We start from the raw sequence: 27383 nt of genomic DNA, 5'->3' as shown, positions 1-27383 counted from the left end.
CAACCCAGACGAAACTTCCCAACTTGCTGTTTTCCAAAACCATTTGCAGAAGTTTCACCCACAGTGTTTTCAATGAAGTTACATTTTTTTTCTATTGAGTAGCTGTTATGTGTCAGGCATTGCAAATATATTAACATATAAATTAAATACTCATTTAATTCTCAAAGAAATTCTCTAAGGTTGGTAGTATTGTGACATTTCCACACTTTATAGACTAGGCAACTGAGACCAAAAGAGGTGTTAAGTAACTTGCCCAAGGTCATATCTAAGTGAGACTTGAGAGGCAGGATTGAAAACACCAGATTCTCGATTCTGCCAGGTGATCTTCATATGCCCCTATTTAGAATATATTGAGAATTAAAATTGGGATTTTCATTATATACTGACCTATTGTTTATCTGAGCCTTTATGAATAGTTTATTTTGGTCCTTCATCTATTTATTTAGCATATGGTTCTTGAAAGCTTCTATCCTGCTCTCTGGGAACTTGCAGTCAAATTGGCCGTTGACCGATACGCGAGTCATTTGGTAATAATACCGCGCACCTGCGCAGTAAAGTGTTTGCGCGGGCGCTTTAAATCCCAGCAGCCCACGGGGGGCACCAGGCGTCTCCCTTCGGTTCGCTCGCTCTTGAGCGGCGTCTGTGTGCCTCGGCGCTGGGCCCTGGAGAGACAGGTAGGAAACCAGGCAGATCCTGCCTTCGTGGGGCTTCTCACTGGGCGGGAAGCACAGGCACGATTAAGCAAACAATCTTTAATAAATGGGTGATTTTGTGGTGCGGTCAGCGTGGAGAAGGGAAAATACAGCGACCTAGGATGGGGTGCCTGATCTTGTTAGGAAGGTCTCTGGAGGCATTTTGCAAGAAACAACGTTTGAACTCAGGGCTAAAGAGATTCCAGTGAAGATTGGGAAAGGGTTTCTTGGTAGGATGTGGAGGTGGGAGCGTTCTCCCTTTGGCATGATTTCTGGGCTGAGCCGAATCTTGGTGAATCCAGCAAACAGGTTAGAGATGCCCACTGAAGCCCACTGGAGGCACCTGCTGTTTTAGATCCCATTGAGACACCTGCGTAGCATTTTCAGAACTGATTTACATTGGCTGGCTGGCTGTGGAGAAGTAGAAAACGGAGCCGCAAACTAAGGCCTGTAGGCCAAATCTGGCCCACTGCCTGTTTTGTCAATAAAGTTTTATTGGCGCACAGCCACCTGTTTACAAATGGTCTCTGGCAGCTTTCACACTATCGTGGCAGAGCTGAGTAGTTGCGACAGAGACTGTGACGCACAGAGCCTCACGTGTTTACTATCTGGCCCTTTACAGTAAACGTTTGCCTGACCCCTGGTCTAAAATGATTTTAATAAAGTTAGTAGTAAAACTAGGTACCGACAGCTTCACATGGACCTTTTGTTTACTCCCTACAACCATAGTACTATGAGGTAGGTTCTAGGGTCATCTCGTTTTGCAGGAGGGCAACCTGAGAGGCTAGGTAACCTGTCCAGGTTTCTAAGTTCACTCATCAGGTAAATGACAGAGACTGAATGGGAGCTCGAGCTGTCTTGATTCCAGAACACAGACGGCAGACGCCTCGTGCTGTCCTGCTGACAGGTCGAGGAATTAGGGGTTGTATCCGAAAAGGGGTGTAAAATTTGCTGAGGTTTTTCTCTGTGAAGTAAAATAGCACAACTGCTGTATCCTGTTCAGAAACCACCTCCTCTATGGTGTCTTCCACTGATGAGGAGGGAAAGGAGCCCGGAGCAGAGGCACAGGTGTGGGCCGGGCAGGGAGGCCAAAGTGGATGGAGCCAGGGCTGGGAGACAGAGTGATGCTTGGGAGAACCGGGGAGCACGTGACTCGTCTGGGTGTTGCTTCGCAGGTCCTGTCGAACATTGCGGGCAGCAGTGTCATTTGATGTTGCCCTATCTTTCCATTTTTTCAAGAGACGTGCCAGAAAGCCAGATTTTTGTGTGGTTTTAGTTGGCAGTTCCATACAATTTTAAAAAAAACACTGTGGGCCAAACGCAACATGTCTTCAGTCTAGATGTGGCCCACGGGCTGCCACCTTGCACTCTCTGGAGGAAAGCTTTGGAATATTACAGTTTTGAAAACTTTCTCATATTTGGCCCATTTTCTGTAATGAAGCAAAAGGAACCTGTTAGTGCTAAAGGGGCAGCAAAGGGAGGAGCCCAGGCAGCCCGGTGGACGAAGCCCTCACCATTTTCTCCAGCCAGAGCTCCGGAGTCTGGAGGGATGGAAGGAATGGACGGACGTGCGAGCTGGGGCCCACAGTCAGGAAGGGGACAGGTATCAAGATGTGGGAAGAAGGAAGTGTGTGAGTGGGGAGGTGGCCTGGAGCCATGCTGAAGGCGCCCTGCCGAAGGGGGCTTGTGAGCAGACCCTTGAAAATACTTCGGCCTTTCATGGGTGGAGATTTTTGAGGAGTGAGAGTGAGAGAAGGGGAAATCCTTGGCAGAAGAAGCCATAGGCAAGTAGGAAGGCAGGACGTTCCAGTATTGGATGGGGTCTGCATTCAGCAAAGGAGCAGGGCTGTGGTGGGCAATGAGGTAGACTGAAGCCAGACCTCGGGTTGTCTAGCTGGTCAGGTTGGACTTGAACCTAGAGGCAGTGGTGATTAGTAATTTCACATGTGTGATTTTTCTTTCTGTTTAGAGTATAAACTCTTAGTCTCCAAGCTTGGTAGAACCACATGTGCATATGTACTCTGATTGGTAGTAGCTGCACGTCATCTTGGTCCGTTACTTAATTTTTCTGGGGTCTCTGTTTCCTTATCTGTGAAGTAGGCTAATCTTGCTGGACTGTGATTACCAAATGAGACTTGCATGGGCATGAAGTCCCAAACCCTGACCTGGCTAATAGAAGACCCAGGCCTTTAGCAGATGCTAGTTATCGAACCCATCCTTTCTGGCCTGGGACCAAATCCTAACTTTATTGTCTCCATGAAGTCTGTCATGGTGCTAAGACTGTTAATAACCCTTTACTAAGTAATTTATTGGTTGAGTCATTGGGTTACTAACTATTGTTTGAAAAAACAATAACTAAGAAAATTATCAATTTAAATTGAGTTAAACTTCCTGGTTCTCCATCTGTCCTGAGAGATTTTTCTTGTGTTTAGGTTCAGAGTTTTTGATTCATGTTTGAGGTTTCCAGTCACTGTGAAGGAGTCACCCTCAAGCCCATTCTGCTCTGTTCTATTTGGGTCTTAAAGGACCCTGAGGGGGCATTTCTTCCATCAGCCACAACAAAATAAAAAGAGATGGGAGTCAAGAGACCAAACCTGCATTCCAGATGTCCCATCTCAGTGTGCCGAAGAAAGTTCAGACCTGGTGCTTCCCAGGTCCCTCCCCTTTCATGATGCAACCTCTGGGAAACCTGGTGTTGATGTGCTGAATGTGCACAGCATTGAATTTATTGTAAATACCCTCCCTTTCCCGCCATTTAAAAATAGCCTCTCCTAGTTCTTATTTTTCAAAACACCCCTAATCTGGAAATGGGTTTCACCCCCTTGTCATCTCCTCCTTTTCCTCTTTTGGTGGTGGTAAGGAGTGTATTCCAGACTAACTCCTTTGAGATGTGTGATGCCAGGTTCTTTCAAAAAGCAGAAAGCATTAGCAGAAAGAAGGATGTAAAGGACTAGAGTCCCAGCCAGAATGGCTGGGGAATCTTAGAAGAAGGATCTTCAAAATAGAGGCTGCCTGCTGGGCCATTAAATCCTTTTGCTTTGGGTTAATCCCACAGTGTGTATCAGATGACTAGAATTCAGATGAAAATACTGCTGTAGTACTCAGGCTCCTCATCAAATTATTCCAAAATCTAGTGTACATGGGTTATAAATACAGAAAATAATTGAATTCTGTATGTCTTAAGTGAGATAATCTGTTCCATTCTGTTTCTTGTGCACATTCTCCATAACAGTCTAATTGTGTTCTGTGCTCCTGGGGGCTGAATGTGTATTCAGCAACAATGCATTGGGTTGTAAAATATGCATCCCCAACTATTTGGGCAGGCAAGAAGGAGGTTCTAGTAAAAAGGCTGAAGATGTTTTTCCTAATGCAAATGGTATGAATCACACACATGGTAGTGTCTTTTAAAATTATCAGTAGGCCCTGTTTTTTTTTCTTTACAGTTATAGGTCCTATTTCTCACTCCACATTTTGGATGTTACTAGATCAGTAATTCAATAGAGAGCCAAGCAGGTGTTCAAATCACTTCTGACCCCCAGAATTCCTTAAATGACCCCTCGAAACAGTGGAGTGAAAACATTCTCAGCATGACAGAATATTGAGATACCTCAGTTGCCTTAATTCTTTTTTTTTTTTTGGCCTTAATTTTATTTATTTATTTATTTATTTATTTATTTATTTATTTATGGCTGTGTTGGGTCTTCGTTTCTGTGCGAGGGCTTTCTCCAGCTGTGGCGAGCGGGGGCCACTCTTCATCGCGGTGCGCGGGCCTCTCACTATCGCGGCCTCTCTTGTTGCGGAGCACAGGCTCCAGATGCGCAGGCTCAGTAGTTGTGGCTCACGGGCCCAGTTGCTCTGCGGCATGTGGGATCTTCCCAGACCAGGGCTCGAACCCGTGTCCCCTGCATTGGCAGGCAGATTCTTAACTACTGTGCCACCAGGGAAGCCCAGCATTAATTTTTAAAGGCTATTTTCTGCCTTTTTTCTCTCTTTTTAAGGAAAGAGAAGCCTTGCTTTGATCTTGGCCATGAGGGCTAGAGGATTGTGTATCTACAGGACCTGTAGATTTTATATGTAGGCAGCACCGTTTTGTAACTGGTCAGCCGTGCCAAGGCCCTTGAGAAGGTGAGAGGAGGACAAGAGACATGAGGCTTGGAATTCTTCTGCGGTAGCGGAGGACATAATATAACATTGCTCTTAACATTTCTATTTTTAAATATAGGCCTTTTGACTGCAAACTTTTATTCAATTCACTTCAACCAATATTTATTAGTACACACAAGGTACCGTGGAGGTGATAAAGAGATGAGTAAGATTGGCCCTTCTTCCTCTAGTTGCTTAGAGGAGATAGAACATAAAGTCAGCCTTACTTGATAAGCTTATATTTTACTTTACCTTTCCATCCTGAAAGGGATGCTTATATTGTTGTGTAGTATTCTTGGAAATTTCTATGGATACCCCCCAAAAAGAAAAGATCTCTTTTACAGGCAGTTATTTCAGGATTTAGGCAGTTGCATAAAGCATTCTTCCATTGGCTTGTCAACTTCTCAGCAGAAATTAATCTAATTTCCAGGCACAGTTAAAACTGGTATTTAGCACCTTGTTTCACAGATTTTATTTCATTGTCACACAAAAATATGTCAACGTATTCCATGTTAAAAGTTTAGTGTACTCGCTCTCTATTGTTGTGTAACCAATTACCCCATATTTCCCATCTTAAAGCATTTCTCATTCACAGTTTCTGTAGATCAGGAGTCTGGGTAAGGCTTAGCTAGGTGTGTCTGGCTCGGGGTCTCTCAAAGCTGCAGTCAAGGTGCCCGGCGGGCCCTGAGTCATCTCAAAGCTCTCTAGGGCTAGAATCTACTTCTTAGCTCACTTCTCTGCTCCTGGGCTGTTGGGCTGACGGCCTCCTTCCTTGTTAGCCGTTGACCTTGACCTCCCTGGTTCCTTGCCGAGCTGCATGGGCTTCTCCACAGGCCAGCTCCAGCATGGCAGTTGACTTCCCTCACAGTGTGTGAGCCAGCCAGGAGCCACAGTCCTTTGGTAAACTAATCTCAGAGTTGAAATCCCATCACTTTTGCCTAGGTCTGTTTGTTAGATGTGGGACATTATGTCCAGCCCATATTCAAGGGGAGGGGATCACACAAGGGCATGAATGCAAGGAGGTGGGGATCATTGGGTGTCCTTTTAAAGGCTGCCCACTACAATCAGCAGTGGAACCAATCACGTTAGTATAAAGCTAGTCTGGGGCTTCCCTGGTGGCGCAGTGGTTGAGAATCTGCCTGCCAATGCAGGGGACACGGGTTTGATCCCTGGTCTGGGAAGATCCCACATGCCGCGGAGCGACTAGGCCCGTGAGCCACAATTGCTGAGCCTGCACGTCTGGAGCCTGTGCTCCGCAACAAGAGAGACCGCGATAGTGAGAGGCCCGCACACCGCGATAAAGAGTGGCCCCCACTTGCCGCAACTAGAGAAAGCCCTCGCACATAAACGAAGAGTCAACACAGCCATAAATTAAAAAAAAAAAAAAAGGCCTAGATCCTTTAAAAGGCTTTATAAAAATAAAAAATAAAAAAAAATAAAGCTAGTCTGATATGGTTTGGAAGATAGTCTTCTTACCCTGTCTCGCTCTTTTTTTTTTTTTTCCCCTCCTTTTGTTGTTATGCATTCTCCTTGAGTGGTTCTTCCAAACACCTCCCCACTCTTCTGGGCATTTAATTATAGACGACATACATAATAGATAGCAGACTGCTTTAATCCTTCAAATACTTGTTAGTCTTAGAGCATGTCAACAAGTTATATTGGGTCTTTCTAAAACCTAATGTCATATATATATATATTTATTTATTTATTTTATTTTATTTTATTTTTGGCTACGTCAGATCTTAGTTGCCCCACGGCATGTGGGAATCTTAGTTCCCCAACCAGGGATCGAACCCATACCCCTGCAGTGGAAGGCGGATTCTTTTGCCAATGGACCACCAGGGAAGTCCCAAACCTAATGTCTTGATCAGTGAATTGGGGGGGTTTTGCTGGAAAGGACATTGCGTCTGGTGTGATGATGAGTCTGCAGAGAGAAGGGGAATGAGGACGCTGTAGCTGGTATAATTAAACAGGCTCCTAGATGCATAAAAACATAGGTATGGTTCACGCACAGTGGTCGAGGAGGGGCATTAAATCAGGTTGGCATATGTCCATGTAATGAAGTCCTAAACATCCAAATGAAAGGGATTATTGTCCCAGTTTGTGTTTCTAACAGGTGAACCTATAGGAAATAAGGATCTCTCAGCCACTCTTCAACTTTGTGCATATGTCAGGGAGCAGCTGGCCTTCCATCTTTTAAATTCTGTGGAAATTATCTGTTTCATGGGAAAACTCAACTGTTCCTCTTTCAGGGAAGATGCAACTTGGTTTTAGATAAAGTGCTTAAAACACACCTATGTAGGCATTAAAGGTTTGAGAAAAGGGTGGCATTAAGCAGATTCTGGTCAATTATTTTTTAATATCTTTTCCCAGTCGGTTGATTCTCTTTTCACTTTTTATTTATTTATTTATTTGGCCACGCCACACGGCATGCGGGATCTTAGTTCCCCGACCAGGGATCGAACCCATGCCCCCTGTAGTGGAAGCACAGAGTCCTAACCACTGGGCTGCCAGGGAATTCCCAGATTCTGGTCAATTTTTAATAATGGAAATTGATTTATGGGGTAGCTTCCATGCGAAACCTGCCAGAAACTTAGAGAAAAGGAGTCTGGATTCAAATTTAGAAGCATGTATTAGCTCTAGGACATATGTATGCTATGTGTTTTTTCTTTCACCTTGAATCTGACAACATACCGCGTCCCTCCCAGTGCCTTTGTATCCTCTGTTCCGTCTGCGTGCAGTGTCCTGTGTTCTTTCCCCACTCGTTCCTTCTCTTCCTTACGGTCTCAGCAGAGACCTTCCCTGACCATCTGATTTGAAATCATCCCCAGTTCTACCCTCTGTTTCCCATTATTGCCTCTTCTAGTTCTTTTGCCTCAGATTTTATTATCTGGGCCCCCACTCCCCTCTCTGCCAACACACACACACGTACCCTAACCCCACACACAACTGTGGGCTCCAGGAAGGTAGGGATTTTTATCTGTTTTAATTTCTGTGATCCCAGTGCCTGACATATAGTTAGTGCTCAATAAATATTTCTTGAATGAATGAGATCACTTATGACAGTTTCTCATTATATAAATCACACTTAGCTGGGGACTGTGGTTTACTGTGTGTGTCCTGTGTCTCCCACCCTCGCTAGACTGCTGTTCTTCCCCAGCCCCCTGCTGTTCCTAGTGCTTAGCGCAGCCCAGAGTAGATGCTCCGGACATTGAAAATGAAAGAATGAATGGATTCTCTGGCAAAGGAGACTAGAGAGAGAGTAACCTTCACTTCTAGGCAAGGAACAGGAGCCCTGGGCACTGCCCGTTTCTGAGGGGCAGCACCAGTGTCTTCTTCATCCTTCTCTCTCCATGGCTGGTACTCAGTCCAGTGCCTGGCACAGAGCAGAGTCAACGCAGGTTAATTGGATCAGACTGAGTTGAGTTGGGGAAAAGCTCAAACAAAATCCCTCCTGACAGTAGCACCGGATGAAGCTCAGCTTGTGAACGCTCAGCTTGTGATAGCGCCTTCTGGATTCCCTTCTGCAACTGTTTTGTCAGAATGCCCGGTAGCATTCATTCCTTCATTCACTCATTTGTTCGTTCATTCATTCATTCATTCATGCATTCAGCTCCTCCTGGTAGTATACGGAATATCAGAAGACATGGAAGGCAAGTTACAGCCCTGCCTTCAGAAAGCTTACCTTGAGGAAAACTTGGGCTTTATTCTCTGGTTTATACCACCTCACTGACGTGGCAGAGAGTTGGAATCAGGCAGCCATAGTTGCTCGTGTCTGTCCTCTGTGTTGGCCTCCACACCACAGTCTTTGAACAGGAGTAGAAAGGTCACCAACTGTGGCTGCAAATTGGCTCTTACGTTAATCCTGGCTTATTCAGAAACACTCAATATTTTTCCAAACTGAGTTTAGAGCTTTTGACTGAAGCCTGAATCAGTTACTGTGTCAGAGCATATCACTGCTATGGGAAAAGCTAGAACTGTAAAATACAAAGCCCCTTTTAAGTAATCCAATATAGGATAATTACATTATTAAATAAAGCCGTGGGTCTCAAATTATTCCACTGCCATTGTACATGTGAGGGTAATAATGTGAACTGTGCTAAGTGAGCAGAGTGAAAAAAAATGTTTAACAAGAGGGAGCATGTCTAAATCATATGTTTATGTTTAAATAAAGGCTACAGAAAACAGGAAGATTTACTTGGTTTCTACATTAAAGTGTGCTAAATAGGCGTAAGGCTTTCGATGACTCTCTGTGAAGACTGCTCTTCTCATTAATGACAGCAGTATATCAAGGTGCTGTGCCAGATCACCAATAACCTTGACTAATTCAGTCGGCGCCCACCGTGATTTTCATATACCAACAGGGGCAAAGAACTTCCTTCTTCCTTTTAGGGTCTTGATTGAATATGGGCCCTGCTGAACTTCGTACCTGAGCAGGGTGCCGTATGCCTGTAAAACTAGGTGAAAAAAAGATCAGCAGATGTAAAAGTAATGGTTTGAAGTCACTCACCATATTAGGACATCTGGGTTGGGTGGTGGTTGAGTTTGGGTTTTATTGTTATTGTTTTTGCTTTTAGAGAATGGTCTTATAGGTAACTCAGCTGTGCTTTAACACTGGAATTGGCCTCATTTATCTACTTTTGTTTCTGTTTTAATGGCCAGAGCTAAGTATATGGGTGCCAAGCTAGTTTTTATTATGGCAACCTGAAAGTAGTTAAAAAATAGCCTGTGACATTAACACCCTATTAATTTGGCTAAAGGAAGGGTAGGCTGCTCAACCGTTGACTTAAGGCATCTTCTCTACATATCGAATGCTTGCCTGTTTAGAGAGGATGCTGGGATGCATTTTCTTGATTTCTGTGTAAATTTTTTTTTAATCTTAGGGAGGAAAAAAGATGCATGCATAGTAAATCCAAAAGGAAAGAAATGGAACTGGGAATTAATGAGAGGATGTTTCTGGGGCTTTCTTTAGAGAGGGCCTTCTGGTCAGGGAAGCAGGCTGCATCCTAACAGGTTTTAGATGAGCGAGTATTAAAAATGTTTTTAGGAATATTAAAATATTTAGGGTTTTTGAATTACTTGTTTGATACTCAAATGCCTTTGGCTGTGCCATGAAGGATGGTCACATTACATTTGACAAATCGCCCCTCAGAGCAGTCTTCTGTTTGCTTACTCCCTGTAATTGCGCCAGGATGGATTTCCAAAATTCACTGAGCCACAAGCATCACCCCAGTGTCTGGTGAGGGGGAGGGAAAAGGTTGGAAGAGAAGGGGCTGGCTTGGGAAATTGGAACCCAATACACTAATCAGCCTCCATGGCAAATCCATTTCATCGTGTTAAGGGAGTCACATTAACCCGTAGCAAACTTGAGAGGATACCTGCATCACTCAGACAACAGAAAATTCTTCACATTTTTAACTAGTGCATGTAGTCTTACTTTGGGGGCAGAAACAAAATACAAATGAAAAAATTACAAATCTTTTTGTCCCAACATGACCTTAAGTCCCAGCCACCCCAGGAAATTGCTGGGAGATGGGGAAGGTTCACTTATCCCAGGATAGGAGTAGGTTGGAGTGTTACTACTATAAAGGCTTAGAGACCAATTTCCCAGAGAAATGATAGGCTTACCAAGCTGGTTTCTGGTTCTACTTCAGTTTTGTCATCTCTAAAATGGGCCTGAGGATACCTACCTCAGCGAGTCCTCATGGGGATTAGATAAGATGATGTCTGTTAAATTCATAGATTAACGCCTGAGTAGAGTAAAGCACCTCAGAGTTTGCCACTGCTATATCCTTGAGGGTTAAGGAGAAGCCCAGACATTCTTAATTGCTTTCTGGCCCACCCTTTGCCTTGGAGGTACCCAGCAGGAGCTACAGGGATATTATTGTCCCCAAAGAATTAAGAGGAGTAAAGAACATGCACAGTTCCTTGCAGGTGACATCTGAAGATCGCTCACCCTCCTTCCCTCATTTTCAGTTAAAGTGATGTTATGTAATAACAGTAATAGCCGTCATTTCTTGGATGCCTGTGTTGACAGTTGTACTAGAACTACTCCAACAGCCTAGTTACCCTGTGAGGTGGGTTCTTTTATCCGATTCCCCCCACCCTTTTTTCAGATGAGACCTTGGCGAGATAATGTCACGTCCCAAGATTAACATTGACATTAAACACAGTAGAGCTACCTTTGAACCTGGGTCCATGAGACTCAGAAGCCAGTGCTTCCTCAGCTCTCAGTTTCCCCCAGCATGGAACATCCAGACAGGGGGGATCATTAAAATAAATACTTGTTGTGTGCTTTGGGCCCAGCACGATCCATGGTTCCTTGGGAAGTACAAGAGAAGTAAAAGTTAAACGTCCTCGCCGTTAAAAAAGTCTCTGCAATTCTGGTGTTTATTGTAGAAGAGAGAATTATGCAATTCAGAATCAAATACTGACAACAAAGATTTAACATTATGTCACAGGTAATAAGCACCGTAATTCCCAGTTTGGGGACCAAGTTAGTGTTGATATCATTTTATTTTGCCGAGTAAGGATGTTAAAAAGCAGCTACCAGCATCCATTGCCATCCTCATTTTAGAGGAAAAAAAGATTATTATAACACCAGATGAAAGGAGGAGAGGTGAAGTCCTAAATAGCAGGAGTGTGCAGGGAGCCTCTCCAGATCAGCGCTGCACCCTTCTCTCTGTCCTGGGGGCCCCCTGTGTGGCTCCATTAACAGAGCTCCTCGGACCGGTGGCTTCCAGTGACGTTCCCCCACAGAAGAGGGAGGGAGGAAGGAGAATGAAGGCAGGTGTTTATTCCCTGTCCTTACATGGGAGGTTCCCCCTGGCTGTTGGTGTCCCTCTAAGGAAGAGTCACAGCCACTGGTGGAAGGATCTGCTCTGATCCTGGTAACCATCCCCCCGCCTTTTGACGATTTCACCCAGGAGTGGTGATAGCTGAGATGCTGTTAGCCCAAGTTCCTGCACTATCGCTCTCTTAGGGTTCTTTTATATCCCACCAACATCTTTGTCATTAGTCCCTTTGTAAAACTCTCCTTGGATTATCATTACTCAACTGTTCCATCTCTTTCCTGTTGGGATCCTGGCTGATACAAGGATAGTCCTTAAAATCTAGCATATTTAGCTTCTTGAAATACTCACTGTGTTGTCTTCATTTTTATCATTTCATTTTTCTCATTTCACCACTGACCAGTGAAAGCTTCATCTTGTTGACCCACATTACCATTCTCTTTGCCAGACCTTCTTGGACCTCTGACTGGCAACCACGTGCCTCCAGAGTGAAACCTTTTACTCACTTTGTAGATGTCCTGTTAGCAGAACATACTAATGTGTAACAGGGAAAGTCATGGGGAAGATGGTACCTTGAATATCGGTTATCTGAGGGAGGCTTGCAAGCAAGGGAAGTAGCCAACGCAGCCAGGCCCAACAGGGCACTTTCTTCCCCTTGCCTGAGTCCATTGGTGCGAAAACCCAGGATGTTTGGGGACAATTAAGGTGAATATGCCGTGTTTTCCTGTTTTCATTCTACCCACCACCCCCGCCCCCCGCCAACCCCTCTGATAATACACGTATGTGTTTATTGTCCCTTGGGCTCCATTAACATAGCTGAACATGACTCTCCTCAGCAATGGCCTGTTACGGGGTACCCCGTGGTGCTATAGGGAAGGTTCCGTTCATGTCTTCTCTCCTGAGGAATGATATATTAATTAAAAAAAATAGGTTTAGGTCTGTTTAACAGAGACCCAGAATTAAAGCTGCTTAAATAAGTTGGGAGTTCAAAATCTCTCATGTCACAGCCTATGGGTAAGTGTTTCAGGGTTAGTATGACGGCTGTGTTCTACGAAGTCATCTAGAGACCTGACTCCCTCTAGCGTTTTCTCCTGAGAGATGTGCCTTTATTTGTATGATCCAAAGGCATATCCATCCCCTCTGAGGGCCTGACCTGGAAGTTGCGCACATCACTGATACATCCCATTGGTCAAAACTTGGTCACATGGCCGCATCTGGCTGTAAGGGAAGCAGGGAAGTGGTGTCTGTATTCTGTGCCGAGCAAATTAGCAGTCTGTTACTAAAGATGAAAGGAAGAATAGATGTGGGCAAAAAGTTAACCACAGTTGGGGAGTATTAAATTCTTCTTGTGTCAACTAAGCTCTTTTCTTACACATAAGCCAAGTTGGTAGTACAGTTCCGCTGAACTTGAGTTGACTCTTGAGACATCTAAATTGAGGACTGGACAAAGGACTGGAGTCTGGATGAAGGTTTGAACCAACTAGTTGGAACCAAACTACAGAATGTAGTCATGGCCTTAGAGAGTAACCTTGGAATCTCCATGGAGAATGATTTCTTCAAGGAGTGATATGCAGAGAAGGAAGACTGGACCCAGACAGCATCTAAAGATAAATGTTTCCTACATTTTTCCTGTAGGGAAATAGAATGAGGAAGGAGAGAAATTGAACAAAGCAAAGGAATGTAGAGGTGGTAGGCGTTGGGTAGGTATTTTTCATGGGTCCACTGAGTATCTGTACGTTTGTGAGCAGGGCCACTGACTCTTTGTTCCAACTATCTTTTCAAAGATGTTTATATAGTGAACGGGCTTGGAAGATGGAGCTAGTGCCTTCCTCCAGAACAAAGGGCAGACATACTTATTGATCAGTATTAAAAGATTTGGGTTTCCTGTGCTTGGGGTTCTTCTCCTGAAATGCACTGCACTCTGTGTACACATATCATCTAGCCCTCTTGGTATCTCTTTTTGGGAATTGGGTATCAAAGATCCAACACAAATGCTGATACTTTGACTACAGCTATTTCTGTGAGCTATAAACCATCGTTTGTCTCTGACCAGGAGTCTGTGTCCTCTGCAAGCATCCATGAAACTGTGACAAGCTAACTTATAAGTTTGAAAGTAGTGTAAAATCTCAGATTCTTCACAGTTCTTAACAAGAGGGAGAGTTTCAAGTCAAAGGTAGAGTTGTTCATTATTAAATTGTTACTAAGACATTAAGGAAAGTTAAGAATAAGAATGGCCTTGGTTAGTGATATAGTGGTTTTCAAAGTTTTTGGACTCAAGACCCTTTATGTTCAAATCATTTAGGACCACAAAGGAGCTTTGATTTATGTGGGTTATATCTACTGGTATTAGAAATTAAAACTTAAAATGATTTTAAATGCTTACTAATTTATTTAAAAATAAAAATAATGTGACATTTATATGCCAAAAAAATGAATGTCAAGCTGACCCTCACACTTTATATAAAACTAAGTCAAAATGGGTTATACTTCTAAATGTAAAACTATAAAACTTTGGGAAGAAAACAAAGTAGAAACTCTTCATGACCAGGAATTAGGCAAAGAGTTCATAGACTTAACAGTAAAACCACAATCCATAAAAGAAAAACACTGACCAGTTGGACTTGATCAAAGTATGAAACTTTCATTTTGTGAAACACGCTGTTAAAAGAATGAAAAGACAAGCTACAGAACAGGAGGAAATATTTTCAAACCCCATATCTGGTAAAAGACTTGTATCAAGAGGGTACAAGAACTCTCAAAACTCAACAGTAAGAAAACAACCCAATGTTTAAAAATGGGCAAAAGACTTAAACACACACTTCATCAGAAAGGATATACGGATGGCAAATTAGCACCTGAAAAGATGTTCAACATCATCAACCATTAGGGAAATGAAAATTAAAAACATGATCAGAAACCACTACGTACATATTAAAATGGCAATAATAAATTAACAGTGACAGTATCAAGTGCTGGTAAGGATGGGGGACAACTGGAACTCTCATACATTGCTGGTTGGAATGCAAAATGGTACAGCCACTCTGGAAAACAGTTGGCCAGCTTCTGCAAAATTAAATATGTACTTACTATATGACTCAACAGTCCCTCTCCTAGGTATTTACTCTAGAGAACTGAAAATGTATGTTCACACGAAAACTTGTACATGAATATTTATAGCAGCTCTATTTGTAATCGCCAAAATTGGAAACAACCCAGTGTCCCTCAATGGGACAGATCCATAACATGAGGTACTACTCAGCAGAAAAAAAGGAACAAGCTGTTGATATAGGCAGCAGCATGGGTGGCTCTCAAAGGCATTATGCTGAGTGAAAGAAGCAGCCTTAAAAGATTTTATACTGTGTGATTTAATTTATATGACATTTTGTAAAAGAGAAAACTATACCAAGCACAGATCAGTAGTTGCCATATGTACTATGGTATACATAGAAGTGTACATAAAAAAAGGAAAATTTACTGTAACTTAATTTTAAAAAATATTAATACAATGAAAATGGGAATATAAAGCCATCATGTAAATGTAACACATTTTTATGAAAATTAACCTTATTTTCAAAAACAAAAAAAATTAGTAAAAACAGTGGCATTGTTTTACATTTTTGTAAATTTCTTTACTGTTGAGCTCAATAGAGACAGCTGTATTCTCGTATCTCCTTCTGTATTCACTCTTTTGCCATACCATCTGTCTTGTAGTCACTGGAAAACCCCACTATACACTTGAAAGAGAATAAGAGTGAAAAAAGCAAATAGTTTCTTAGTATTATTATGATCATTGTTTTGACTCTGTGGACCACTGAAATAGTCTTGGGGATTCCCCAGGGTTCCTGGGCCACACTTTGAGAACCACTGATATATAATGTACTGTCCCAAATTTCAGTCATTTTCATAGCATCTTGACCTTTTTTTTTTTTTTTGCCATACTCACATCTACTGGGTTTATTTAATGGCTTTGTTCAAACCGACCCATTGTTTTTTAACTAAAATTTATTTAAAGAGGAAACTTTCTATATCTCCTATAAATGGGAAACCAGTACCACTTCCCCATAAGTGGAAAGTTACCACAAAAATAAATAAGCAATGAGTAACTTATATTAAATGTTAAAAGGTTTATCCATGAACCATCTATACTCATCTCTGTGTGGCACTCTTTGGAAAACACTAATTCAGAAAAGCAATGACAGTGATGACAGCTAAATCCGATGTACCACTTCGTTTATGTTAACACATTTAATCCTCACCATTACCGTCAGAGATAGACAGTATCATCAACCTTTTTTTAAAAACATACATTTAAAAAAATGGAAGCACAGGGAAGTTAAAGAAGTTGCCCAATATTCCACAGGGAGTAAATGGCAGGGCTGGGATTTGAACCCAGGCAGTCTGGCTCCAGAGTCCAGGATGAATGCTGTGTTGGCCGATAGGAAACCTGGATTCCTGTCCAAGTTCTGCCTGAAGTTGGCAGTTGGACATGTCACTGAACCTGACTGTCCTCATCGTTAAAGTGAGGGAGGTGGGACAAATTAGGGTGTGGACGTTTAAATGGTGGGTGCCTGCCCGAGGGGCCAGGCAGGTAAAGGAACGGTGGACTGAGTGTGAGGCGATAGGAGTGGTGGGGTCAGTGGCAGACTAGAGAGATTGCATCTCATCTAAAGAAAGCAACCTCTACTCAGTTTCAACTTTTTTGTTTTGAGGGGTCTTTTTGTTCTCTTTTTTTCCCCCAGATAACCCTTTATTTTATTTTATAGGAGAAGATAGAAGTCAGGAGACTTTGTGTAAAGTTTCCCAATTGGTTTTTTTTTTTTTTAAATTAATTAATTTATTTATTTTTGGCTGCATTGGGTCTTCGTTGCTGCGCACGGGCTTTCTCTAGTTGCGGTGAGCGGGGGCTGCTCTTCGTTGCAGTGCACAGGCTTCTTATTGCGGTGCCTTCTCTTGTTGCGGAGCACGGGCTCTAGGCATGTGGGCTTCAGTAGTTGTGGCATGTGGACTCCATAGTTGTGGCTAGCGGGCTCAGTAGTTGTGGCTCGCAGGCTCTAGAGCGCAGGCTCAGTATTTGTGGCGCACGGCCTTAGTTGCTTCGCGGCATGTGGGATCTTCCTGGACCAGGGCTCGAACCTGTGTCCCCTGCATTGGCAGGCGGATTCTTAACCGCTGCGCCACCAGGGGAGTCCCAAGTGTCCCAATTCTTACAACACTTGGAGAGGCCAGCCATACCCATGGGCTGGCTGATACATGACCTCTTGACGAGATGATCTCCTCTGACTTAGAGGAGTCTGTGATTGAGTACGCTGTTATTATGCAGTGGGAGAAACAAAATCCCAACGACAGAAATAGGCAGTTTGAAACAATGATGACAGGGGATAGGGACTTAGAAAGTATCCCAACGCAGCCTACATAAATATTGATTAGTCTCTGGGTTAATTGAAAAGCCAAGGTGCATTAATAGAATAACAAGGTGTATTTCTTTGTGTTCCTTTTGGGTTGCATTAGAGTAAATCAGCAGTATTTATCTAGTGCTAATTCTCGGTTTGCAGAGAGCTAATGTAATCATGAGATGAGCTTGTAGAAATTCTTTTCTTAGACATAGAGACTTGCCCAAGAATGGTGAGTATTAGGAACTTTAGTCAGCAACTGCCTCAGAATAGTAAATACGAACATGTGATTTATGCCATTGTGTGTACAGAGTAATGTTTCCTGAGACATTTTCTATATATATGTTGGCTATTTTGTTTTGGGGGTTGGTTTATTGCTTCCCCCTCCTCCGCTTATCAGATTTCCTTCTAAATCCTGGCGTTTGACAATGTTGCCGGGCCAGTTTCTCTGTGAATCCACAGTGAAACATACTGGTGGTTTCACAGTTAATCCAAACTTGGGTTTACGGCTTATACATGTTTATTTGAATTCCTGCATTTGTTTTTATGCATTGTGTATATATTCAGAAGGTCTGTTTCAGAGAGAGAGAGAAAGGAGGGAGGACTAAACCTGTAGACTGGATCTTGAAAGATGGGTTTATTCATCAATGACATCATAAGGATTGTATTTTCTCTCGGTTAATAAACTATTTGTTTGGCGGGTGTTGGAAGCCAGCCAGAGCTAGTCATGCCATTTCTTGGAAAAGTTCTGAAGCAACTGGTAATTGAAATGATAATCATTTGATCATAGTTAGAGCTATTTGAAAATAACACTCATCTCCAAACTTGTCTCTTCTAGGGAACCATATTTGGTAAAATTGTTGCCAAATTCCATCTTTGCTAATATTGAGACTTATATACCATGATACTTAATTATTTTCCAGTATATTCTAAATTTGATTTCTGGTATGCCCTGTCCACAAGCTGTTCCCATGTGCTTTGAAACAATACCCAGCCTGAATTTTTATTCTGACATTTAATAATCACCATGTAATAGCTATAAAATGCGTGACAACTATAGATCTTTTATTTCGAGAGGATGGTGTAGTGAATCTGAGTGAAATCATCCATTGAAATGGTACTTTGTAATATGCCCCATTGTTTATATAAAGTATTGAAATTTTTTTTTTTCTTGAGCAGAGAATAAAAACAGTTTCTACTTTGTCTCCCATTTAGTGGAAGTTCATATTTAATCATGATAAGAGAAAGGATTCCATTACAAAAGTTTTACTTTTCATTTTTGATAGAGTATTCGTTATTTTGCTGCTGCCTAACAAACTCTTCTCAGAGACAGCTTGGAACTGGATGAGGAAAAGTGAAATTTTAGATCCTACCTTAAAACATTTTTAAAAAACTGAATCTGGGGCTTCTTATTGTGTGAAGCTTATCTTAATAAACCCTTTTTTGTTTGCTTTGGAGTAGTGTGTATGTGTGTGTGTGTGTGTGTGTGTGTGTGTGTGTGTGTAGGTGGGAGAGAAGGAGGAAAGAGTCATGTTTTACAGCAAAATTAGCCAAAATCACTGGTGAATTCCCTTTGTTTAATAGCTCAGAGACATCTTCCTGTTGTTGTTTGTCAAAAATATTTCTAAGATTTTGTAAGCTTAGGGGTTTTCACAGCTCAGCTTTCTTCAGAAATGTGAAGTAAAAGAAAGAAGTCAGTTCAAGTTGAAATGTCAAATGCTTCAAATAATTTAACTTAAAACCCAGTGAGATGATCTTCTTAAGCCTTTTCCAAAGAAGCTTCGGGAAAGAGAGGCCCTCCTTTGCTCCATGTACGGATATCTATTAAATATCTTGCTGGATTAATTCTGAGTCAGAAAAGTTGGTCGTTTCCTGGAAGCAATTAAAGATGCTTAAAATTGAAATTTATGATCCATAGGAGAAACTTAAGTTTCAACTACTTTTCTTAGATTCATAGGTTTTCTCCTCACTTGCCCTCTTGCCTCTTACCCCATACGTATTAAAAGAAAAAATCAGTTCATTTCTCAACTTACAAAGTTTTTAAGAAACATGAGAATGTGTAAGTTTCTTTCAGTGGGAAGCACATAACATTTATGAAGTATTTCTTTGGGGATTACATCACAGTTTTATTTAATTTTAGGACAAAAGTTAAATTCAATATTTGTGTATAAGCCAAGGGAAAATGTACCATAAACATAGGAATTTGGGGGTGAGTCAGAGTTCCAAGAATCCCAGATTTACTTAGACCATTTATATAGAGACAGGCTAACCATTAGTCATCTAGTTCTCACTTTTTTACTTTTGTAAAATTAATGGCACCTAAAAACTAGCTTTCGCCCATGTGGTCAAGTAGGGAGAGTGAGCTTTGGCAAATAGCATTAAAAATGGCTATTAGAATTACTGCCCAATTTTTGGACATTTTGTAAGCACATAAATCCTATAAATTATTCCTCAACTAGACCACAAGCAGCGAAAAAACCATTGAAATGAAGTGAGTTTTTGAAGGTTCTCTGTCACCAAAAAAACACGTTGTCTGCTTACATTAGGTTCAGCCGCTCAAATGGTGTTTCAAATGGGCTTTATTGAAAATGTATCATTTACTTCAGAACCACCAATAATGTTTTTTGTTCTCCCACCACTACCTCTTATAGGATGAAGTCATTGCTGTTTCCGAAAAGGTGATTGTGAAGCTTGAAGACCTGGTCAAGTGGGTACATTCTGATTTCTCCAAGTGGAGATGTGGCCTTCAAGCTGGGTCAGTGAAAATGGAGTCCCTGGGAAGGAATGGACAGAAGGAAGCTCTGCTGAAGTACCGGCAGTCAACATTGAACAGTGGACTCAACTTCAAAGACGTTCTCAAGGAAAAGGCTGACCTTGGTAATTATCGTTTGTACTTCTAAATCTAATGTGTGGGCGTATACAGTAACCTACTTTTTTTATTGTAGGTTTTTCTGGAAACCCTGTCATTCATATATGCATATAAGTTCTTTAACCTCAGAGGGACCTGGGAATATGGATGGACAGGTGACTGGGTGTGGAAGGGATGGATGTTACCTGTTGAATCACAGGACCTTCTCTGTGTGGAACCCTGTGCTGGAAACTGGGTGATATAATAACACTCAGCGTTTAGCAGCTTCCAGTTGCTGTCAAGGCATAAGACTTAATCGAGGCACCAAAAGTTGAATTAATGGAGAGTTTAAATATTTGTTCTGAGTAGATAATATGACATATTTTAACACCACATCAGAATTTCATGTTTTATGTTGGAAGGAAAGCAAAGTGAGGAAGAGAGATGAGTTACTTAATGTGAAGCAGGAGAACAGTTTCAAAGCAAGGGAACTACTGGTTTGCAACTCATGGCATAGGTTCCCTAGAGTTTTTAGGGTTTAGTGGTCACCATCAACTATATGGTTTTTTCTTTCCTTCCTTCCCCTCTTCCACTATAGGTTTGGGATTTGGAGTAGTTATTCTGTTTAGTGTTTGAATCCTGACTCTGTTGCTTACTTAGCTGTGTGGCCTTGGGCAAATAATTTAACCTCCAAGCCCCAGCTTCCCCATCTGGAAAACCTGGAAACTTTTCAGGGTCACTGGGAGATGTAAGATACAAAGGGTCTAGCACAGTGATTGGTGTATATTGGTGTATGGAGAGGAGTGCCATAATTAATTCTATTGCTTTTTCTCAACACTCTCTTCTCCATTGACTTTTTTGTGTCCCTTCCTGCTTGTTTTTTTTCCTTTGTAACTCCTTGTGGCATTCACTGACTTACTTTCCTAGCATTGCTCAAGACCAAGTTGTTGACCTCTGATTTAGACTACTTATTTCCTCTTTAGGCGAAGAGGAACTTCACTTTTAACATATTAAGGCATCTTTTTCTTTCGTTCTAGCACAATGCTGATTTTCATAGCCCTGTTTTATGCCTTAATGTAACAACTTCCTGTTTTTTTTTTTTTAACCTAGATTTTAACTACTACAACAAACCTAGACTTTTATTTTACTTGGCATAAAGAGACTGAGTAACACCCGCAACTGACTTGTCTTTCATGTGATTCTGGTTTGTGATGTGCTGTGTTTTGGGAATAGCATTAATATTTTCTTGCAGTTTAACAATCAACAGTTTCCTGGCATCTTTTGGTAGATGTCAGGCAGTAATATTTTGGTCATGGTGGCCTGATTGTCATGTGCCCATTTAGAGAAAATTATTAATCTAGTGGTTTTCATTTCAAAATTAAAGAATTTTTTTTTAATCATCTTCCTATACAGGCTGTTAACATGGCCAATTTTGTGAACACACCATGACTAGCCTTCTGACATGTGGTAATGCTGAATAATACAGCTGTTGTATTACTTGCCTAATATATGATCTAAGTTGTATTGCTATTGTCTTATGTTTTCCTTAACATTAAAACCTTTCTTCTGTTTGTTTGATTTTTTTTTAGTTATGAAATATACTGTTACTAATAAAAAACTAAACAGGAAACCCATGGGGGAACAAAAGGATGTGTAGATGGTTAAGCTTGATGTCATGCATATAAACAAGAGTATTTATAGAAGAGTTGTTTTGTATTTAAAATTGATAGTTTATTAATGAATGAAAAGAAACCCAACCTCTTAATTTCATCAAAAGATTTAGAGGTTTTGATCTTCCTGAATTCTAAAAATGTCCATAATCGAACTTTTTAATAATTGATTCCAGAAGAAATTGGTTTATAGTGAACATTCAAAGTACTTAGTGGTTTTTAAATCTTGTTGTTCATTAGACTCACTTAGGAAAATTTTTTAAATAATACTGGTTGCTGAGTACAGCTTCCCCAGATTCTTCCTTCAGTAGGATTGAGGCAAGGCCAAAGAATGTGTACTGATAAAAGGATCTCTAGGTGATTCTGATTTTTTTTCTTTCTTTCTTTGGGTCTCATTTGGGAGACAGCTCTGTGAGTGATTAGTGCAGAGGAAGGGAAAATAAGCAACAGGAGATTTGATTGGATTGGGAAGCTCTCTGGTGAATAAGAAACACCATGTATTTTTTTTTTTTCTTTTCTTTTTTTTAATGTAAAATACCCCTTTAAGGATAGAATTTGGAGCCTTGAAATTCTACTCAGTTGGTATGAACTGTGGGGAATTTGAGACAAATAGCTTTTGTAATTGGAATGCACACTGTGTTGTAATAATGTGGAAAGAGAAACAAAAACTTTCCTTAATGTAATGAGTTTCCATCATCTGCTTGATCTAAGGCTCACAAGCCTACATTGTGAGGGTTTATATTGGGGGTCTAGGGGGTGTCATTTGCTGGGTGTATTCCTGTCCCAGCAACTTTCTCTTCAACCCCTTCCTTTCTCTGTCTGCAACATCAAAATATTTGTTGTCTGTACTTTTCTTCCTACACAGTGGTTTTCTTATCTCCCTTTCTCTTGGCCACACTGAAACCACTTCCAATACCACATTGTTAATGGAAGTTCACACACTTATTAGGTTTTTCCTTCTGTAAAACCCTTCCAGCTCCTCATTGTTCTTACCAGAGAAAGAAGATGAACTCTGAGATTACTTAAGACCCTCCCTCTTTTTTTTCTAGTGGAAGTAAGCAAAGAATGGAACCATCTCACCTTTCTGTGGATGAAGTAAAACTGCAATATGTTATTTTTTTTAACTGAATTATTTCATCATGTTAAAACATCAATAATAACAAAATAATTAGGTTGACTCTTAAAGAAGGGATTTTACCATATAAAAGCTAATTAAAGAACACTTCTTGCTCAGTGTTTAGGTAGAATAAGTTTCCTTTAATCCCAGTTTGTGTCACTTCCTGTCTCTCTGAATAGTAAAAAAACAAGAATGTTCTCACAAATGTGTGTCTGCCAACAAATTAATACTCCACGAAGAGAAACTCTGCCCCAAATGGCAGCTTCCAATAACTGCTCTGACTCAAATCACAACTCTTTCATTTTTTATCCCTTTCCCCTTCAAGGACAATATTTGCGGATGTCATGTTTGCTTTTTAAAAACCTATGGCATTTTCATTTAAGATGGTACATGGTGACTGAAACTGCAGATCTAGATAGTGGGGAAACTAACAATCTTAAAAAACACTTCTGAGATGTGTGAGAGTACATTCATCCGCTTCCCTCCTCTTTGTCCTTTTCAAAGAAAGAAAGTTCAGTATGAAACCAATTCAGATTGTGACTTTACTCGTGAGATATTTTACCTTTTTTCAGACAGTTTCATACTGACGTTTATAGAAAAGGAAGAAAGAAAAAATAACTATGTTAAAATAGAAGGGTTAAGGAATGTATTATTCATAAGCATAACGAACACAGGAACCTGTTTTTCCAGAAGAATCGGGTTGATTAAATCATTCACTACACAAGCCTCTAGTTATTTATTTTTGTCTTCAGAATTACAGTACTTAGCTTTTGTTATAAAGTGGACCTGATACCCATATTTGGTATGGCAGTTGGAACTAGTCAAATGAAGAATTATTTCATTTTACAAAACTTTTAGCAACTAAGGAATATAAACACTATCAGTTAAACATAGCATACTTGCATTTTTTTATTCCTTGGGCTATAGTTTGAAAATAAGTCAAATTATTTTATATAACACTGCTTCTTACAGAGTTCCTTTAAGTGAAGTATGAAAGCTGCAGTGTAAGCTTTATTGGCCTATAAATATGTCATTATAGTTGGACTACATTTATATGCTTTGGATTGTTGTTTAAGCCAAGAAAATATGTCTCTACAGGTTGACTTTTTATTGAAAACCCTTTGAGGCATACAATAGAATGTATTTTAGGCCAAGGTTATTAAAACAGCATTTTCATTTCTTTGCAGCAGACTCATTGTCAGTTACACTGCCACAAACTGTCTGTGGATGGGCAGTTATGAATGGTTTCATCTCCAAATATGTCTCTAGAAAAAGAAAAGATAGAGGAGTGTGAGCTGAAATCAAGAAAAGAGACCAAAAGATGTGGGTGTGGGTGAATTTAATGCTGGGGGTTCCCTCAGGTTCCCTCAGTTCAGTTTCTGTTTCTAAAGTCCCGTCAGATGGAGAAAGCGTGCCTTCCCCTGTCCCTTCTGCTGCTGGGACTTTTACTGTACTTTGGGGAATAGACAGCATGGTGGTGGTGAAGGAGCAGTGGCTGGGAGGTCAGGAGAATCTTGCCTCTGCCTGTTCTGGAGGTCTGTCACTCACGGCACAAGTCACTGTGTGTTTACACCTTCGGGTTCCTCGTGTGTGAAATGGGTCATAGTGTGTACTTTGTTTATCTCGCTGGATTTCTGAGAAGGTCAATGGAGAAAAAGATTAATATCTATGGAAGCATCTGTGATACTGAAGTCTAAGATGGTATTATCATATTATTATTATTATAAGAAGGCGATTCTATATCATAGGGAGCTAGGTGGTATAATATTAGCTAATTTGTCTCTTATGAATTTCCCTAATCACATGTTCTAGTTATTTGGGGCAGGGTTGACACTCTTACTGTTTGCCTCAGTAGAAGGCTGTTATTAAAATCCTTCAGGTTCTTTTATTTGTATATATATTATATGTATATATATATATGTATATATTTGTATATATTATATATACAACTATATGGAGACAGAATATAAATATATATTTTTATATGTTTATATAGAGATATGTATTTATATTTTATAGAACGTTTCTCCTCGTAAATTCTGTCAAAATAAGCTGGGCCACAAGTGGCCAGTGGTGTAAATGTCTTCTCCAGTAGTACTTTTAGTTAGAAATTGACTATAATCTTTGCTTGGAAATTCTGGAGGCCTTGTATTTCAAATGGTTGTTTCAACCTCGTTTTGAGTTTGATATGTCAAGCTGCTTCCTGGGATGTGGATACAGGAAGGATTCTCGATTTGTGTTGAAGAAAACAGTATAAATGTCTCTAATAAGAAGCATGCTAAGGTGCTGACAGTTTGTCATAGTAAGTATTTTTCACCAGAGACATCTAATGAACTTCTTAAGATGGAAGACACGCTTCTTACTAAGCCAATCCTTTTCTTCTTTCCTTCCTTCCTTCCTAGATGTAAATTTCGTATGTATATATTAAACAGTCTTCTCAGGGTATTTGTTGTTTATATTTTAACTTCCATTGCCGAGCTAGCTATACTATTTTTTTCTTAAGACAGAAACTTGGGAAATTTCTTGGATGCTATATTGTTGAATTATTCTGTTCGTGGATATCATGAGGAATCCCTACAGAAGGGCCTCTTCACCGAAACAAATTTGGCCTCCTTGAGTTCAAAATAGAAATCAGTTACACTTGAGGCTTATCAAAAATTTGTAAAGATAATTTCCAAAGGATTTTCTCACAAGCTCCTCTGACAGTATTGTTGTGTGAACCATGCATTCTTTAAAGAATCTAATTCTAGCACAGTGAACACAGGAGAAGCATGCTGTCCACGTGCCAACGTGGCTGTTTCTTCAAGAGGTTGCTTCATTTCATTGTAAAGTGACAGCCCAGAGAACCTTTGACACGAGCAAGTTCACACTTCCAAGGGTCCGTACCCAAGACATTCAAAGCTTTAGAACAACTTAGTGACAGGCCATTTTCTAAGGATCTGGGAACATAGACGGGAGGTTATTCCATTTCATTTCAAAGTTAAAATTCAGGTTGGCCATGTAATCAAATAGTTGAAGACTGTCCTGAAATAATGGTAGAATGAACATGTAAAAAGTGTCTTGAATAAACAACGATGTATGTTGTCTGCACTCAGCCATCTCGGCTACACCTGCTGGAAGGGAAGTCTGTGAAACCTAACCACGTGTGAGCCAGTCAACAGCTGGTCTTTGATATTGCTGTCTAGATATCGTACTGCCATCACTCAGGAAGGCTCATTCCAAGTTAAGACCCTTCCGTTTGGAATTTCTGTTGACTTGCAGATCTTCTAGTGTTTCCTAGAGTGATGAACACTTTCTAGGACACCAAATTCAAATCTTTTAATAATGGACTGAAGGTTGGATAGTCAACTGAAGAGAAGTCCATAGAATTTAAGACTTTATTCTTACTTTTAGAATTGGAGATGTTGGGACAGAAGTAAGAAAAAAGTGAAATTGGAACTTAAGTGCTATTTTTAAGTATTCAGGTTACCAGTATTCACCTCCTGGATACAATGTTTGAGCAAGGTAAGAAGCTCATGCTTTTTTGGGAGCCCTTCATAGAATTGTCAGGCTGGACACTGGTACAGTTGATATTTCCTCTCCCCCCTTCCTTGAAATAGTCCTCAGTTCTGTCTTTATTTGGCTTGTTTAGCCAAATCCCAGTTTTTTCAATTTTTCACCAGGATGTGGTTTCAGAATCCTTCCCCATCCTGGTCACTCATCTCAGGACACACTTTGGATTTTCTTTTATACCAACTTACCCATTGTTGGAAGAGAGCCATGGCACATGCGTCAGGCTTGGCACCCTCCAGGTAGGAATGACACGGGCAAAACTATCGGAATCTCTTCCCTAAAGCTGTACGGCCTTGACTTTTCTACTCCTCAGGGCAAAAAGGAGGGAAAAGATGTTATTCAACCACTATACCTCCTGAATTTTAGTTACCTCTTTTTTTGCTTGTGTTTTTTTTAAACAGTAGTGTTAAATGTAGACTATTATCTAATGAACATCATTGTCAACTAACACGACAGGAGGTTTTGTGGCTCAGTATCATAGCTGTGCCTTTCAAGTTTCTGTAATTCCTATAGTTGTATATTGTAGCATTTAGGGTAGGACTGTAGTATTTTTGCCTCAATAAAGATCCACAATTGAATACCAGCTTGGTGTCCAGCTTTGTTTAAGCTGTTCTGATCAAATAAGATAAAAGACCAGCACACACGTCTTCCCTAAATTATCATATGTGTTAGTTTAGTTCATTATCATCCTTCTGGACTCTAGCTGTTCTTGCTTTTTTTTCATTCTCTGTTTTCTGGTGTATGGCCATATCTTTGATAAAAAAAGACCATGATGGAGAAGGCAACCAACCCATACTTTTGTTTTCAGTCTCATTAATAAAAATGTGAATATCACAGTGAAAAATCTGTGATAGTCACCATCTGATGGGAAGATTACCGAAGATGAAAGAAATTCAGCTGTGGTCTGAGTCCCTTGCTAATATATATGTCCCTTTTAGTTTCTGGTTACATACCCAGGGTCTTTAGGAAAAAGTCTTTTAGGCATCCTTGGCTTCTTGCAAGCTCATAAATATCTGGTATTATAGATAGACAGGCACACTTGGAGCAATACTTCTATTTGCATTTGGTGGTAGGAGTCTACTGTGAGGAACAAACCTGATTGGTCCACGTGGTCTGTTAAGCATCCTTGAACAGTGCAACATCGCGCCTCAAATGTGCTTTAAAAATGAAGTTTGATTCA

General features: G+C 40.7%; 1 protein-coding gene across 3 annotated transcripts in view; it reads left to right on the top strand.

Moving 5' to 3' along the window:
- The window catches only part of ARID5B (AT-rich interaction domain 5B), a 188920-nt gene that overhangs the window by 11563 nt on the left and 149974 nt on the right, over positions 1-27383 (top strand). For all 3 annotated transcript variants that reach the window (XM_061181548.1, XM_061181567.1, XM_061181557.1), the window contains one exon: positions 19668-19893. In XM_061181548.1, the coding sequence (XP_061037531.1) occupies positions 19668-19893 (226 nt within the window). The remainder of the gene's footprint in view (positions 1-19667; positions 19894-27383) is intronic.

Source organism: Eubalaena glacialis, chromosome 1 (genome assembly GCF_028564815.1).
Source record: "Eubalaena glacialis isolate mEubGla1 chromosome 1, mEubGla1.1.hap2.+ XY, whole genome shotgun sequence".
Lineage (NCBI taxonomy): Eukaryota > Metazoa > Chordata > Mammalia > Artiodactyla > Balaenidae > Eubalaena > Eubalaena glacialis.
This window is presented reverse-complemented; position numbering and strand designations above follow the sequence as displayed.